The following is a 14,866-nucleotide window of genomic DNA, read 5'->3' on the forward strand; positions in this document are numbered from 1 at the left end:
TCAGTTACGTATTGCTTCGTCGTCGCCGCCGCCACTGCCGCATGCACCTCGTTCGTAATTTATCGACGATGAGCTGGTGTGTGGGTGGGTGCGCGCACGCCGCAGCGCCCGGAATCATTGGCCGCAGGGGCCAGCTCGCCGGTTTTGAATTGCGCGCGCAATGCGGCGATGCGCGGTCTTTATATTCGCGCACGACAAAATCCACACCACTACATCGCACGTTTACATTCCTCATTATTGAAACAAATGCAAAATCATTGAGTTTGCGTTCGTATTGATTTAGTATAGTCGCTTGTTTACACTTGTATATTATTTTAATTTAAGTTTTAGCTTTATTTTAAGAAGGTTGACTTTTGAGCTTGCGCGCAAGTTTTAAATATATTCAAATTTAAGATATTAAATGTAGGTAATGATTTTGAATTAAACAAAGAAGTAAATAAATGTTAAATCAAAAAATAGTTGTTTTATGACGCCGCGACGATTCCAATGCGCATTGACTGCATGTTTATTACCGTGCTATAGTTTGTGACAAAGATGGAAGCAAACGCGATGCCGCAGCAAAAACGTGGATCATACAAATCACCGCGATCTTCTAGAAGTTACTATCGAATATATTTTTATTACAATCAAAAAATTGTTGTTATGTATCAATATAACACTTTATTATATAAAAACTATTAAATAATTTAAGTTAGAAATAAGCATTGTTAATTTTAAAATCTTTAAAAGAAAATTTCATTCAAACGAAACAAATTTTCTGCATCTATGTGATTTATATGATCTCGAACTTGGCTTCATGTGCACGGGCGACACAAACAAGAAAATGGCGAGCGCAGTATCGTACGAGACGACATCGGCGGTCCACTGTCAGTTCTAGACGATCGACGTCCGGCCCGTGCCTGTTGGGGTGCAGCATCCCGACTAAAATTCATTTCCGATCACAAACGGTGATGAGAGCGTGCGCGTCGCTAGGATAAATTGAGTGGACGAACGTTCGCCGCCGAACACTTTGTAAAATTGTAAATAGTGACTTGTATAGTTAGTGGTAAACAACTTGCGAATAATCACGGTCAACGACTAACGAAAATTTGCTTAAAATACCTAATAATACATGTAAGTACAGTGTGCGTGCGTGCAACAAGGTGTGTGCTATAAAAAATCATCATCGCCGAAGATACAGAGGGTGAATGCGCCCGCGACTGTAAATAACAAAAATAACAAGCGACGTCGATCGAAATTTTCGCCCGGCAGTAGTGATCGAAGATCGATTTGACGCGTGCGAAAAAACGCAAACAACAAGGGAGAGATAACACATAGATACGACGAGTGGAAAGCGTCGTGGGCTGGTGGAGAGCTGGGCGGAAAACAAGCATCGACGGCGGGTGCTTGGGCAGCGAGTTTCGCACACGTTCCTGCGTCGCCCGGCAAAGGTTGGCAGGTTTCGGCGCTGCGCTGATCCGCTCTCCGCGCTTGGCGTCTCAATCGAGGCAGGCGATCGGCCGTATAAGGTGTGCGTTTCTGCGTGCGCGATTTTCCGTTTTCGTTTTTCGTTCGCGCGCGTCCGCGGCGTGAGTGCGCGTCGCGTGTGTGTGTCCGCCGTGGTCGCGGTCCTCCACCCGCCGAGGGCAAAAACCGCATACATCGTTCGTTGACGAATACGCACGCCGCGCTGCTGATCGCCGCTCGCTGCGAATTCGCACTTCAACATAAGTACCGGTGAGTACCGAATACCTACAGACTCATACACCTAAGGCGCATAACTTGCACGTCGAATTCTGCCCCTAAGCAACAAGAAAATCATGTTTTGCGTTAAAAAACGCTAGTTGCAACTAACGCATGACGAACCTAACCTCCAAAGTGAACAAAACAAAAGCGCATCGTCTATACCGGCGAAAACGTAGTTGACTTTCATTTGTTTATGTAGTGTTTTATTTATACAAATTATTAGTATGGTTATTTTTAGTGAATAATTGTAACAATTTGAGATTAATTCATGTTGTATTGTTTGCAGTGAGACCAATGAAGTGGCTGGGCGGCGGCGATGGAAGTGCTGTAGTACACCTGGAGATGGAACGTGCACAGCGTTCCCAGGATGATGCAGCAGTAGGCTATGAGTTCCAGCGACCGCCTGATCCTGAATTTCTTACATTTGGCAACAAACAGGCACGATGGGCACTGGGAGATGAAAGCATTATTGATGTGAGTTGAATTTGAGAGTTGGCTGCTTAAATGTTTACAAATGTGATCAAAAACACAAGCCGAAAAGTCGCAAACAATTTTGGAGCTGTGGTGAGGTATTACAATCAAGATAGGATGAAATACCGATATTTAAATGCTAAGTTGAGTGTTGACTATAGGCAACTTAAATTACACGAAAACTCGAGCTGTTTCTGTTGAATGTAGTACGCTGCGGTTTGGATAGGATTTAAATTTACTTGTCGTTTGTTAAAACTGTTATCAGTGTAAAATATTGCTAAATTGAACTTAAAAATTGATTATCGGAAGTTTGTTTTAACATTGGTGTGATGTAACCGCAATTGTTGGACATTACAAAACAATTGTCATCATGATTTTATGTTTAATCGGTGCAATTTCTCCATTATGTTGTACAAATTACTGCACTATCAATTTATATTGCGTTGCACAGACTGAGACTCATTTTTGCTTTGTTTTGGCGCGTAGTAGTATTTTTCACGTTGCAAAATATTCGACCGCGCTATGGCATGTGATATGTTTTAATCAGCGGACTCTGCAACGCTAACAAGTTCTACAATTTGTTTTCATTTGCAAAACAGCAAATTTTTAATTTGGCACGTCATAATTACGAATTTCCCTACACCCGATGCGCGGTGGTCGGTCGTCTTTGCATCAATTTCAATTAAGGTACTTACTTAACTGTGCCGCGGCACTGAAAATTCTTTCGGGTCTAATTTAGGCGACGAATTTCTTGCTCCAATTGATGGAATTTTGCCTCCGGGCAGGAAACTCGCGCACACAATTAAAGCAATTACATGCAGGGCGCGCGAGTTCATCGTCAATGAAAATGAACTTCAATTGGATTAAACATGATGAACGAAAATGTTTTCCTTTCTTTCCGTGGAATATTTGCAGCTTTTGCGAGCACTTTGCGACTTCAATAATTTTCTTAGCCGAAGCGCCAATGGATGGCACTTTTCTTTAGAGGAAATTTAATTAATTCTTTTGTCAACGCGCGAAATTGTCGCAGGCTTGTGGACGATTTGCAAATTAAATGTTTTGCAATACGTTTACAATGTTACCATGTTTATCTTTCCTTTCAATTTAATTTTTAATTATTAATTACGATTAAATATTAAATATTTGTGCATATTCATGGCATTTTTCTACACTTCTTGTATTTTTAATCGTGCACATGTCGATTGCGAAAATATCTTGCACCTAATTAATAACATCGGATGTTCATGTCACGGGAAGGTTAATTTATTAATAATATCGCTATTATGCTAATTGAGTTCGCAACTCCACTGTGTTGACGTGCAAACAAGTTTCAGTTGTCCACAGTTTATTGATTAAGTATTGTTTTCATAGTCAACTTGCTCCCACTCGCGAAGACTACCGAGTACATTGTGTGTTTGCTTAGTTTTACCATTTAATTAATTTGATCATTAGTATGATTACGTAAAATTCACCTAAAAACCGCGTTGGTGCAAACCTTGAGACACTTTTGAAGTCAATTATAAATTCCAATTAAGTCCTGCGAAAATGTTCGATTGAAGGCCCTGTAGACTGTCGGATATTGTAATTTGCTCAAGTAATGCAAGCAATAGTACTTCAACTTTGTCTTCACCGTGAAGGCTCGTCCCGGTTTGCGCCAACTTTGGAGTAAGTTTATAAACGCTAGAACAAGCGTGACTTGATTGCCGTAAACGTTTTCGATCCCATTTCGAGTAAATTAGAAAAGTTTCGAGACTTTTTCGACCCCGCGAATTGAATAATTTCGGCGGGACGGCATATGCATATGTATGTGGCGGCGGTGGGCGACATGCGAGCCGTAAGCTGGGCACCCAAAAGTTTCCGGAGGAAAACGGCGACAGGAGTCGGGATTTGATGAAATCTAAAACCCACGAATCTGAAATCTATTCATATCGAGAGCATGCAAAGATAAGAAATTTGCGTAATAAATTTCTTTAGCGTCTTTTTTTCGTGCATAAAAGTTGTAAGTTAAATTATAAATATATCAGCAAAGTAGGGATCTTATAGAATATGAATAAATCATAATTTTTGAGAAAAGTTTGGTGCTGAACATTACTGATTTATGAGGGAATAATTTGATCAAAATTGACTTCGGCGAGCAGGTTGAAGTTTTTTTACGATAGAAAAACAATTGGAGTTTTTTTTCTTTTCATTTCAATGATTATTTCTCATAATAATTGCGATGAGTGTGTAAAATAATTGTTTGTTACCAATGTTGATGTAATTTCCGTGTTCTTGAACTTTGCAAGATTTGTTTGATGATTATCTCGTAATTATTTCTGTTGCTGTGAATTAACAAATATTTACTTATGTAATCGATTCACCAGTGCAATGTGTTATGGGTACACACGCGCACAAAACACATGACAACACAATTGTGAATTGTTTCCGACTTTCGCCATAAACAACTACACACAGGGAAACAGCTTGAGTAAAAGACGTTGCGCTCGCGGTTCGCGCATTGTTCATTGCGGTCGGCTTAATTGTTGTTTATCGCTTTGATAAATAAACGAAACAAATGTAGAAATATGTATTCGTTGTAAGTGCATGCGCTTATTACCCGGTCACACCGTGCGTCGCATACACGAACGTTTTTTTCTTTTTATTGTTATTATTTTGTTGGTTGCGCTTTAACCTCAACCCATATCGCCGTTCGTATCTCGTGTATGATTGCACGTGGCGCCTTTGGTGTTGGTGTTTCAGAATTATGACAAATGGACGTTCCAGGTGAACAGCAAGCTGCCACAGGCGGGCGCGGGCCAGCCGAACATGTCGTACATGGGCATGCCCACCGGACTGTACGACATGGGCGCACAGAATAAGAACATTGCGCCGAATCTCCACCAGCAGCAGCAGCAGCAACAGCACCACCTTCCGCTTCAGCACCAGCAGCAGCAACAGCAGCAACAACAACAGCAGCAGCAACAGGATCAGTTGATGTATCCTATGCCGGGGCAGATGCCTATGCACAATCCATACATGCAGCAGCAGACGATACACGCACAACCCCAGCCACAACAGATCTCAATGAGGCAGCAACAAGCTCAGGTGAGTTTCAAAACTTTCTAAACGAGTGTCAAACCGTATTTTGAACGTTGGGAATGAATATCTTCACGTTTTAAGACATAGATTCGGTCTTCTTTCGATAAATAATTAATGCCAGTGAACGTGTGACACTTTGAGCGAGCACCACACTGAGCTGCGCGCCCTGGAGGTGTTCGGGCAGTCGGTGCGGCGGAAAACTCAAACCTCAAAGTCGTTTACAGAGGTACGCGGCGCGCGTGAATAATTCATCCGGCCGACATAAATAGACAATAAGCCGATGCCTTCGGGGGCCGGCGGCGGTCGTTTCCGGCGGCCTCACCCCGAATACGGATGCCGGGGGACCAACGGGGCACCACCACCACCTAGGCGTCGCTCCATCGGGGCGGCGGGAAACATTTTCGCACGAAGATCGATACGGATGCGAAGGTAACTAAGGCGCGAGGCGGGCGTGCTGCCGGGCGCGACCGACGCGTCTTATTACGACCGTATTACACAAATAAACAAACATCGCCTCTCGTTTGCGCGGCGGCGGCGGCGGCGCGTTATAGGCCGCCCTCGCGAAAATTGCGAGCAAAATATTCTTTGTTTATTCAGCGATTTTGTCTTAACATCAGTTCTAACACTCCTTGTGTTTTTCTTGACGAAGTAAATTAAGGGGAAATTATAGTTTGATAAATTTATTACGACACTTATTCATCCAGAAAAAATTCTTTGGGGCGTATTACGAACACTGTGTTTGTTTTGTGGTTAAATGTTTGTAAGGCGTTGTGATATTACATGTTTTACACCACGGATCAAATCTCTATCTATATCTTAGTATTCGATATTTTCTCCTTTGCTCTCGACTTGCCTCTTCTGCACTCTGCCGAAGGAAATTTTCTGAAAGCTTAGCGCAAATACTGGCGTTTTACACGGCGATGGAACTTCCTTCGAATAGAGATGTTGATGCCGATGGGTGGATATTGCGCTCCACCATCCCGCCTCTCTGAATCGCGCCCGATTTTTACTTTTTTTTTGCGTGCCGCGTATGCGATTTTTGCCAACTTTTGTACTTTGCTACATTACATTGCGTTTCGCACCGTGAAATTCCCGAAAGCGCACCGAGAAATGCGCCCGCTCGATATCATCAGCGGGTTAAAGCACGTGTAAAAAGCGTTCTCGGAGAAGCGGTTTCTCGCGGCGCCGAAATCGCGTTATGCGGGTTCACGTGCGGGCGGAACGTGTCTACAAATTGATCAATTGTCGCTGCGGCCGGGACCGAAAACGGGAGGGAGCGCGAAAATGATTAATTTCGAGCAGACGGTGGCAACTTTTTTCGCACTCGATTCGGTGGCGATTCTCCACTCCGCTACTCAAATACGGCCTGTAATGCTCGCTGGAGAGAGACATTACTTCCGTGCACGATTCTGAGGGGTGCGCGGTGTGCGTTTCGTAATTCCGATTGTCGAACGCATTAGCGAACAGAGCGGCGCATATTTTCGTTCGGGTTTAACCGCGTGTCTGTAATTGATGCCCACGTGTTTTTTTTTTGCGTGGAAATTGTGATTAATTGGTTTATGATAACCTGCAATAATTCTATCGATTAGCTTTGAGATTAATATCTAATTTGCAATTGAAGGTTTCGAACGTACCTACTCTAAACGCTTAATGCTGCGTTTAATAAAACGCTCAATTTATTGTTGGAAATTTCGCAACAACACTATCACGCTTCAGCTTGCAGCTGGAAAAAGCAATTTGTTCGTCAACGTACATTACCCTCATTTTCATTCGGAGAAAACGTTAAAACATTAGGCGCAAACGAAGAACGCCTCGTCGGAAAGATGCTCCGGGAGCAGCGGATGCTGAACCATGTCGGATCCTGGCAGCGCCGAAGGGATTTCTGCTCGCCGCAGCCGAGGTATTAGTGTGCATACGGGTCGCTCCCCGCGCCCACCGCCCCCGCGCTTTAGTCGGGCAGATTGTGTAATATAAACCAATCTCATTCCACCCGCCGCGCCCCTGTTCATTATTACACCTCGCTTACTCGCAGCGCGGCGTTCTCGTCAACCCGAAACTCGACTAATTCGTCGCTTAATTATACGCCGCACGCGTAAACACCAAAGTCACAATTTAGGTTATGCTTGAATTTTGCCAATTTTCGAATGGAGCAGTGGCGCATATTTTTGGATGAGCGCATGTCGAAACCTTTTGGCAAAACAAACGCGAAGGAATAAACCGGTGTAAGGGTCGATTGGGATGGAGGGCTTGTTAGATCCATTTATTTCGGGTCTCAGGAGCTGAATGCTAGGATAATTAAAGTCAAATCCGAGCGTGTACCTATCATAACGCGCTATAACGGAGGCGTCAAGTGAATTGGATGGAATGCTTGTTAGTTCCGACCGTGTTACAGATGATAAAACTTGGGCCATTATAATGATGCCTCAATTTACACTATGAGCAATGAATTATGATTATGTACCTATCTACTTTGCATAGACGATCCAAATAGATGTAAATCTTTAATTTACTTTGGAAATGTCAGAAAATCACTACTTTTGCGTGCTTGCGATATTTTTAGACTAAAAAGTATTTTAAAATCAGATTTTATTGTCTGCTTCGCCGGTCTGGTTACCCGATGACTCGAAACGTCTTATTTCCCACCCCTTGCGTCTCTAACCAAACCGGGGAACCATTATTATTAGGTTTACGATGAGATATGGCGGCGGGCGCGTCATGTTTCTTCCCGTAGAAACTCGCCGCGCGGTCCATTTCGTCCGCGATGCTGCGAAACCTGAACCGTGCTTTTATTCTTTCGCCGCGCGTTCGAAAGCGCTTCGTGTGCGCTTGCCTCGTTTGCCGCGATGCGCATTTTGCGTTTTCTTTGTCTCTTGACAGTTTTTTTTTTGCGTGTTCGCCATAGGTACTTTGTCCGTTCATACGTCGAATGAATGTCGGTTTGTCATCGTCATGCGACGGAATCTATAGTACTATCGTCCGGTTTGATATCATGCTAGTGCATTCGTCTTCCTTATGAGCTGTTGTATTTTATGTCGAAAATATACGACACAAAGTTTGAGTTTTGGGACGCAAAGTCGGTCAACTTTTTCGTCGACTGCAAAGAAGATTGCGTCTGTATCGCGGCCCGCTGGCATGATGCTATCGCGATAACCGGGATTGGGGCACAACACGCGCCGCGGTGCGCCCTCCGAGGGCGACAAGTCGCGAGAGATGCGGAGTTTTGTCGGGGTCGGCTTTTCTATCTTCCTCTTTGCGTTTGTTTATGTATGCTGCAACTTTTCGTGGGCTTGTTTTGTTTGCGTCTTTTGCGTTTTCTGCCAATCGTAGTGTGTGTGCTTTTCTAACATACTTGGAAAGCTCGCTAGGGGTTGGCAAGGGTGATGAAATGTGAAAATTTCTGCCTGCAAAACAAGCCGAGAGAAGTGTGTATCCCGTGTTTGTGTTTTTCACTTATATTTTTGGGTATTTTTGGGCTATAAATCAACGTGGCGTTTAACAGACACACTTCTCTAGTGCACCCTAGCAAAAAAATCGATGCTGTATTCTCTTGAGCTATTTAGACGATTTTGCTGAAAATATATTTATTTTATTATCCTTGGGTTGTCTGAAAGGTATCAGGAACAGGGATTGCGTAACGCGTACTTCGTAGCTCATTAGTTCTCCGTTAATTAGTGCAAACGTGTATTCGACATTACCCCGACATGACGTTGCGACATGACAATGACGAGGATACGCGTGGGTCATGCGTACTCCCGTCTTGTGTTTCGAGGTTAATTTGCGAGGGTAGCTTTAAAGTTTCGCTCGAGAACGACGTCAATTTCCCGGAGCGAACGTTTTGTTTTAACAAGTACAACAAACTCGCTTCTAATAACGTTCACTCCAAGTAATTTCTATATCTTTTGCCACTTTTTTGAGATTAGAACATTTTATAGCTTGTGTTCACTGACACGTATTCTTGTTTTAATTAACACGGTTGAATATTTTCGGTACTGTGTCAGCAATAATTCTTCTTTGAGTTGTTTTGGGACGACAATTCACAATGTTTACGCAGCTGCTGCATGTTGTCAGGGAGATATCATATCGTATTCGCATCGATTTCGCCGATGAGGACTTGTCGGAGGCGACTTTATTCTGTCCGATTTGAGGCTTGACACAATGGCATTTTGACTGACGGAAAAAGGCGGACGCGGACGTGGAAGTGGCGGCGGCGTCGTCGTTTGTGGAAGAAAAACATGTTTGTGGCAGGCAGAGGAAAATAATATTCGCGGCTTCCTGCGCCTGCTCATCATTCAGAACTGTGCCTTGCCCGTGGAGTTTTCCAGTCCTTTTACTAGGCGCCGCGTGTCTGCTGGAAAACGTGCCGCTGCTTTTATAGTCGCTGCACACAGTCTTTTGAATACGCCACGCTGGTTTACTTCTGTGGACCGTTTAGCATTATTTTTCTTGTTTACACTTTTTTATTTTATCGCGTTACGCACGCATGGTTTTTGCGTCCGGTTAACACTCTTCTGATTTTTAATGGTCAATTTTATTTTTTTGCATAACATTTTTGTTATCGGGTACCCACTTCGTAATTAGATTTCTACTTCGCGACGCGCTATAATTTAACCCTTAACTTCCACTCGGTGATTTCCGCATTTCTGAGGTTCTTCAAGTCGTAATTAGTCGGACTATTAATGTCTTTCGTTTTCTTGGCTTTTGTCTCTTCACCGCTGACGCAAGAATACAAACAGCGACGACATCGTTCAGTCCGACTTATTTAACGGTAATAAAGTCTTGACGAAGCTTGCACACTTTTGCTTAAACAGCTTTTACCAACATGAAGAAACCCACCGGTGTGGAGACAGCGACGACATACTCACCAACACATGCACACAAAAAGAAAGATGGGCGTTGATTGTGGCGCGGTCGGGAAACAATGGTCCCGCGCTTATTTGCCTCGTTTTGTCATACTCGCGAACGTGTTGGCGTCGGCGTTTATCCCCTTTCATTCTTTGCGCGCCGCTTGAAGCAAAGTTGCCGCTCAATCCGGAAAACAAGGAGGAGTATTCGCTGGCGTGGTCGTATGCCACTTTTAACATCTCACTTGAGAAAAGTTACGAGCGTAATTTTGACTCATTCCAGCAGCGCGCCACATCTGGGCTGGTTGCATCCAGCATCCGACATCCTGTGCGTAATGCGGAAGAGGCGGAAAGGACTGCAATCTCTCGCGCCTCGGCTGGCGTCGGTGGTGGCGTTATAACAATGGAGTCGAGGCGTGAGAGAGTCTGGCACTGAGATTTTCGAGTGCGAGAACTCGCGCGCCACGAGTGGGCGTTGCGCCTAATACTTTGATGCGCTGCCGGAGTGTTTTTCGTGAATTATTTAGGCTTACTTTTCGGTTTCCAACGCTGAAATCTGGGAATTACGGTGGAATTTTAAATGTTCACATGCTTTGCTTTTCTGCACTTTGTGCAAAATATCGTCATTATTTTGGCCAGGCATTTGCAGCACTTTGTGACAAAGTGAATACCTAACATTTACCTCCGGTTGGCGGTATTCAGAATGTTTTAATATTAGCAGAGTTTGGAACTGTTTTCGCTGTCATTCAATTTTGAACGTCCGCGATACTCTCTCAGCTTTATTGATGTCACTTTTATCAATGCACCTCGTGGTGGCAATTTCCTCTGCTTTAATTGCGCAATAAAATTGCAAAGGTCGACATAAACGGCGGATATATCGGGCATGCGTTTGACATTTTCCGCGTTTCCACCACCACCCAAGTGTTAGTTGTACACGCGCCAGACGAGGGCAAGGCCTTGGCACCGGCGTTTTGAAAATTTCTCGTGCGCGCGGGCATACGGCGAAAAACGGTCGTTAGGTGCGTTAATTAACTCGCCGAGGTTTCCACGACCGGTGGTGCTCTCACCAGCGGTATCAGCCGCCCTCGGCGTGGCCTACTGGCGAAGGTGGTGGTTTTGCTTCTCTCTGCGCGGCGCCTCCGCCCTGTGTGGTGCGGCCAGCGGTTGAGGTCAAAGGTCTACGTATCGAATGTGGCGCTTGAACACGCCGGCAACCCAACGCACACGCAGACCTGGTTATATTTAAATTCGCTCCACCTGTTTAGGGGTGTTTCGTGTGTTTTCACACGTGTTTGCCATCTATATGAATATTTTCAAGGCATGATACATGTTACGGATGCGGAATTTTACGTTTTTTCTTTTTATTTACGGAATGTTAAAATCAAAAAGGTAAAAAGTTTTTAATTATGTATGAAAAAGTTGCGGTGGTGATGTATGCAAATTAACCCATCAATCTATCAATTATCAGAAAATTTAAATTAACCCTTCATATTTTTATCAGCTCTCAATCATCTGATGGATTTGGGTCAATTCCAATTTATAACACCGGATAATAAATGAGTTGTTTGATCTTCTTCATAGTTTGATCCGCTGTTCTTGCCCATCTCTATACTATTTGCACGTGCACGTCCAAATTACGCGTTTGGAGTTTCCCGGCCACTAAACTGCTTTGCTTGATTTCGGAGGCAGTTAGCGTCAGCACAAACTCGCCGCCTCCCCGGGCAATCCACGCCTTGTGCTCTCTCACCCACTCAAAGTAAATTTCAATCCTGACCAGCCTCTCATCCTTCCATTTTCGCCGCCGACATCCATCGTCCATACTCGCGGCGGAGCCTAAAGTGAGCGCACCTACTGGTCGCAGTAAATTAGATTTGTCTCTGGCTAATTGCGATCGATCGATTTTCGCGCGCGCGCTTGCAAAGTGGAACTAGAGGAGAGTCTCACTCAACGACTCGGTCGGCGGTAGTGGTCTACTGGTGGTGCTAAATTAAATGACGAGCCAAGAAGAAGAGGGAAATTGAAACGTGAAAGCTGCGCGTGCATATTTTTTCCCGCATCGCGATTTTTTCATACTCGATGGGGGATTTTGTAATGGGAGACATTAGGATGAGATATGGGACAATGGGGCTGGAAAGTAAATGTGCGCTTGGGAATGGATGAAGGAGATGTTAGTGAAGTGGCATTTACGTACTTGTTTGAATGAGTTTATAGAAATTTAAATTTTCAAGGTTTTACACTTTATGTGGAGAATAATTTGCTTCACAATTTCAATTATTTTTCAATTTAGTAACTTTATAACTTATTTTTTTTAAATGAATTTTAAAAGCATTCACTGTATCGTGCTGACTCAAAATTTGAAACATGTTTGGTAACTATCATGTTGTGCCGGGGTGTATCGACGTCGCACGCCCTCGCTGAATGAAAGTAAAACGCCATTTATTGATTAAAACCGCGCACACACGCGGCCACGGCACCCCCTTCTTTCTAGTCAATCAAGATCACTCATGCGACGAAAATATTTAATACGCCTGCGACATGCACGGCCCTAGTCGATGAGCATCGGAAATGAGACGCGTATCTACTGTTTAAATCCGACAAACCATGACGATGTGAATCTTTTTTGAAAATACTGCTGGCAGTGTTAAAATGTTGGATCTATGACGTCAGGCCGGCTAAAATATTTAAAACACTGTAAATATTGTGTAATCTAGATGTAATATGACTGTAATATGCTCTTTATTGGAGGTATTCCTGCGCGAGTGTCACTGTATTAGAGGGGCGAAATATACGCGGCACATTATGGCCGAGTCGTACGCGACGCTTATCGCCTATCTCGCGCGCGCGGCAATTTGCATTCAAACGAGGGTGTAACCCTGCCCTAACCTAATAGCGAGAGCCTGCCGGCCGGCTGGCCGCCCGGTGTGAACGCGCTCGCCTTCGTGCACGCTCGGCTCCGCGAGCTCTCTGTGCAACTTGTGCAGCGCGGTATACACAATGCGCGCATTATCCGTCGTCGCGGCGCAGGCAGAGAGTACTGCTCCCTAGCAGCAGCATGCGCTGGCGTTAGCAACGACGAGACACGAGTGTTTGAGGTTGGAGGTTCGGTGCGCCTCGACCGGCTTCTCGTTTGCTTGCGGCGAGTGTATGCGCGCCCGGCCGGTCGGCGCTGCAGCACGGCGCAAACGCGAACCAGGCCCGAACGCGCGCGACATGCTCTTTGTCCGGCCGAGGCACGCAACGCAGCCGGCGCAGCGCCTCTCCAGTTCGTTGCCGTAACGTCGCGCGTCTGGTGCTCTACAGCCATCCTCGCATCTTGCTCGGTCGCTCTTCTTGTGTGATTCGTGCCGGGCCGCATCATCGCACCGTGTGCGCGTTGTTGTTTACTCCGCAACGCGCCCGTAACGCCGTCGACGTAAGAAAGTAATCAATTTGCAACGACGATAGTGAAATTGAGTGCGATATTACGACGGGCCCGTCGACATTTACTCGAAAACAAAACAAAACCCACCCGGCGACGCGACGCAAAACAAGTGCTGCACCCAAGAAGTAAAACGCCGGCTACAACACCCAACGCAGGATTAAGTGCTTCTCTAGTGTGTTCAGTTCGGCAGTGCTATTCATCCACAACCATCCACAAGCAGCGGTTATGCGTATTTCAATTTGGATATGAAAGATATGGGACCTGACATGGTAAATAAACAAACATTGTTGGCTGTAGTGGTTGCTAGCGGCGGCGTGGAGTGGTGTTGCACGATTCCTCACGGGCTACGTGGTGCAACAGCACACTGCCAAAGCTCAAACCAAACCGCGTCTCGGTTGTTTCGCATTGTGCTGCGTGTGTGCTGTGCGATGCATGTCGGTTAATTGCAGCGGCGAGGTTAAGGAGGTCGTTTTCGAATTTTACCCGGTGCCCACACACGCGTCGCGTCATAAAATGTAGGCAGACACAATCGAATCGTGTACGATTAATGTAGCATGGTTGAATGGCTGAAGAACAAAACAGTTTGGGTCTAGATGACTTTTAGGGATATGTTGTACACCTGATATGAGTCATGATATGCATTTTTGGACTATTGGCGCTTTGGCTTATCCTTCAATTTTCCACTACAGATTGTTTGATATTTTTGGTGGTGAATTTGGTGTCTCTTTGGGCTGTGCTCAGCCAGCAAGCGTGTTGTGTGCGTCGTCGTCGTGCAACAGGTTCTCCGGGCGGGTGAGCGAGCAGCCACCGCGCGCGCTCCTCGGCTTTGTTTGTGCCGATGGCCAGGTAGCCATTTTCAAGGTGGGTTGTTTTAATACAGCCGGTTGCGCCGCGTGCTTTCCGATCGCGGCGAGATTCTCTCGAGTCTCGACGGCGGCGACTGCTCCAACAACAACACTCGAGGATTTACGACTTTTGGGCCTCGACGTATGCCAAGAGTCTGTGGTCTTGTATTTCGTAGTCATGGCTACACCAATCTCACCGTAAATTGCCTTTGTTCGAATTTGGTCATGGCTATTCTTATGCATTAATTGCATGCGCTTGGGAATCGCTGCAATCTCAAGAAATAAGCCCGTAAAATTTATTTCTTCCCACTTTGCTTTGTAGGTGTATGAATTATCAGATTTGTTTCGTTGTTTTGCATCAGTCTTTTCCAGCCGGCGGTCGCCTAGCAACATTCAAACAAACGTCGACGATAATACAACGCTTCTATTGTTTATGTTTGCCTAGCCAGACGGCTGGTCGGGCGTCGTGATGTGTATTGCTCTCG

The 14,866-nt window shown here is 45.1% G+C and overlaps 1 protein-coding gene across 1 annotated transcript in view; it reads left to right on the plus strand.

Annotated features, from left to right (window-relative positions):
• The first annotated feature begins 1,157 nt into the window (after positions 1-1,157).
• Positions 1,158-14,866, plus strand: part of LOC135802041 (maternal protein pumilio-like) — a 105,024-nt gene continuing 91,315 nt past the window's right edge. Inside the window, 3 exon segments of the mRNA XM_065315576.1 lie at positions 1,158-1,716; positions 2,012-2,199; positions 4,936-5,280. Of these exon segments, the coding sequence (XP_065171648.1) occupies positions 2,020-2,199; positions 4,936-5,280 (525 nt within the window). The 5' untranslated portion in view covers positions 1,158-1,716; positions 2,012-2,019.

Source organism: Atheta coriaria, unplaced genomic scaffold, assembly GCF_025399875.1.
Source record: "Atheta coriaria isolate IRGN ID8LTWV9N9 unplaced genomic scaffold, Caltech_Dcor_3.1 hic_scaffold_15_pilon, whole genome shotgun sequence".
Taxonomy (NCBI): Eukaryota; Metazoa; Arthropoda; class Insecta; order Coleoptera; family Staphylinidae; genus Dalotia; species Dalotia coriaria.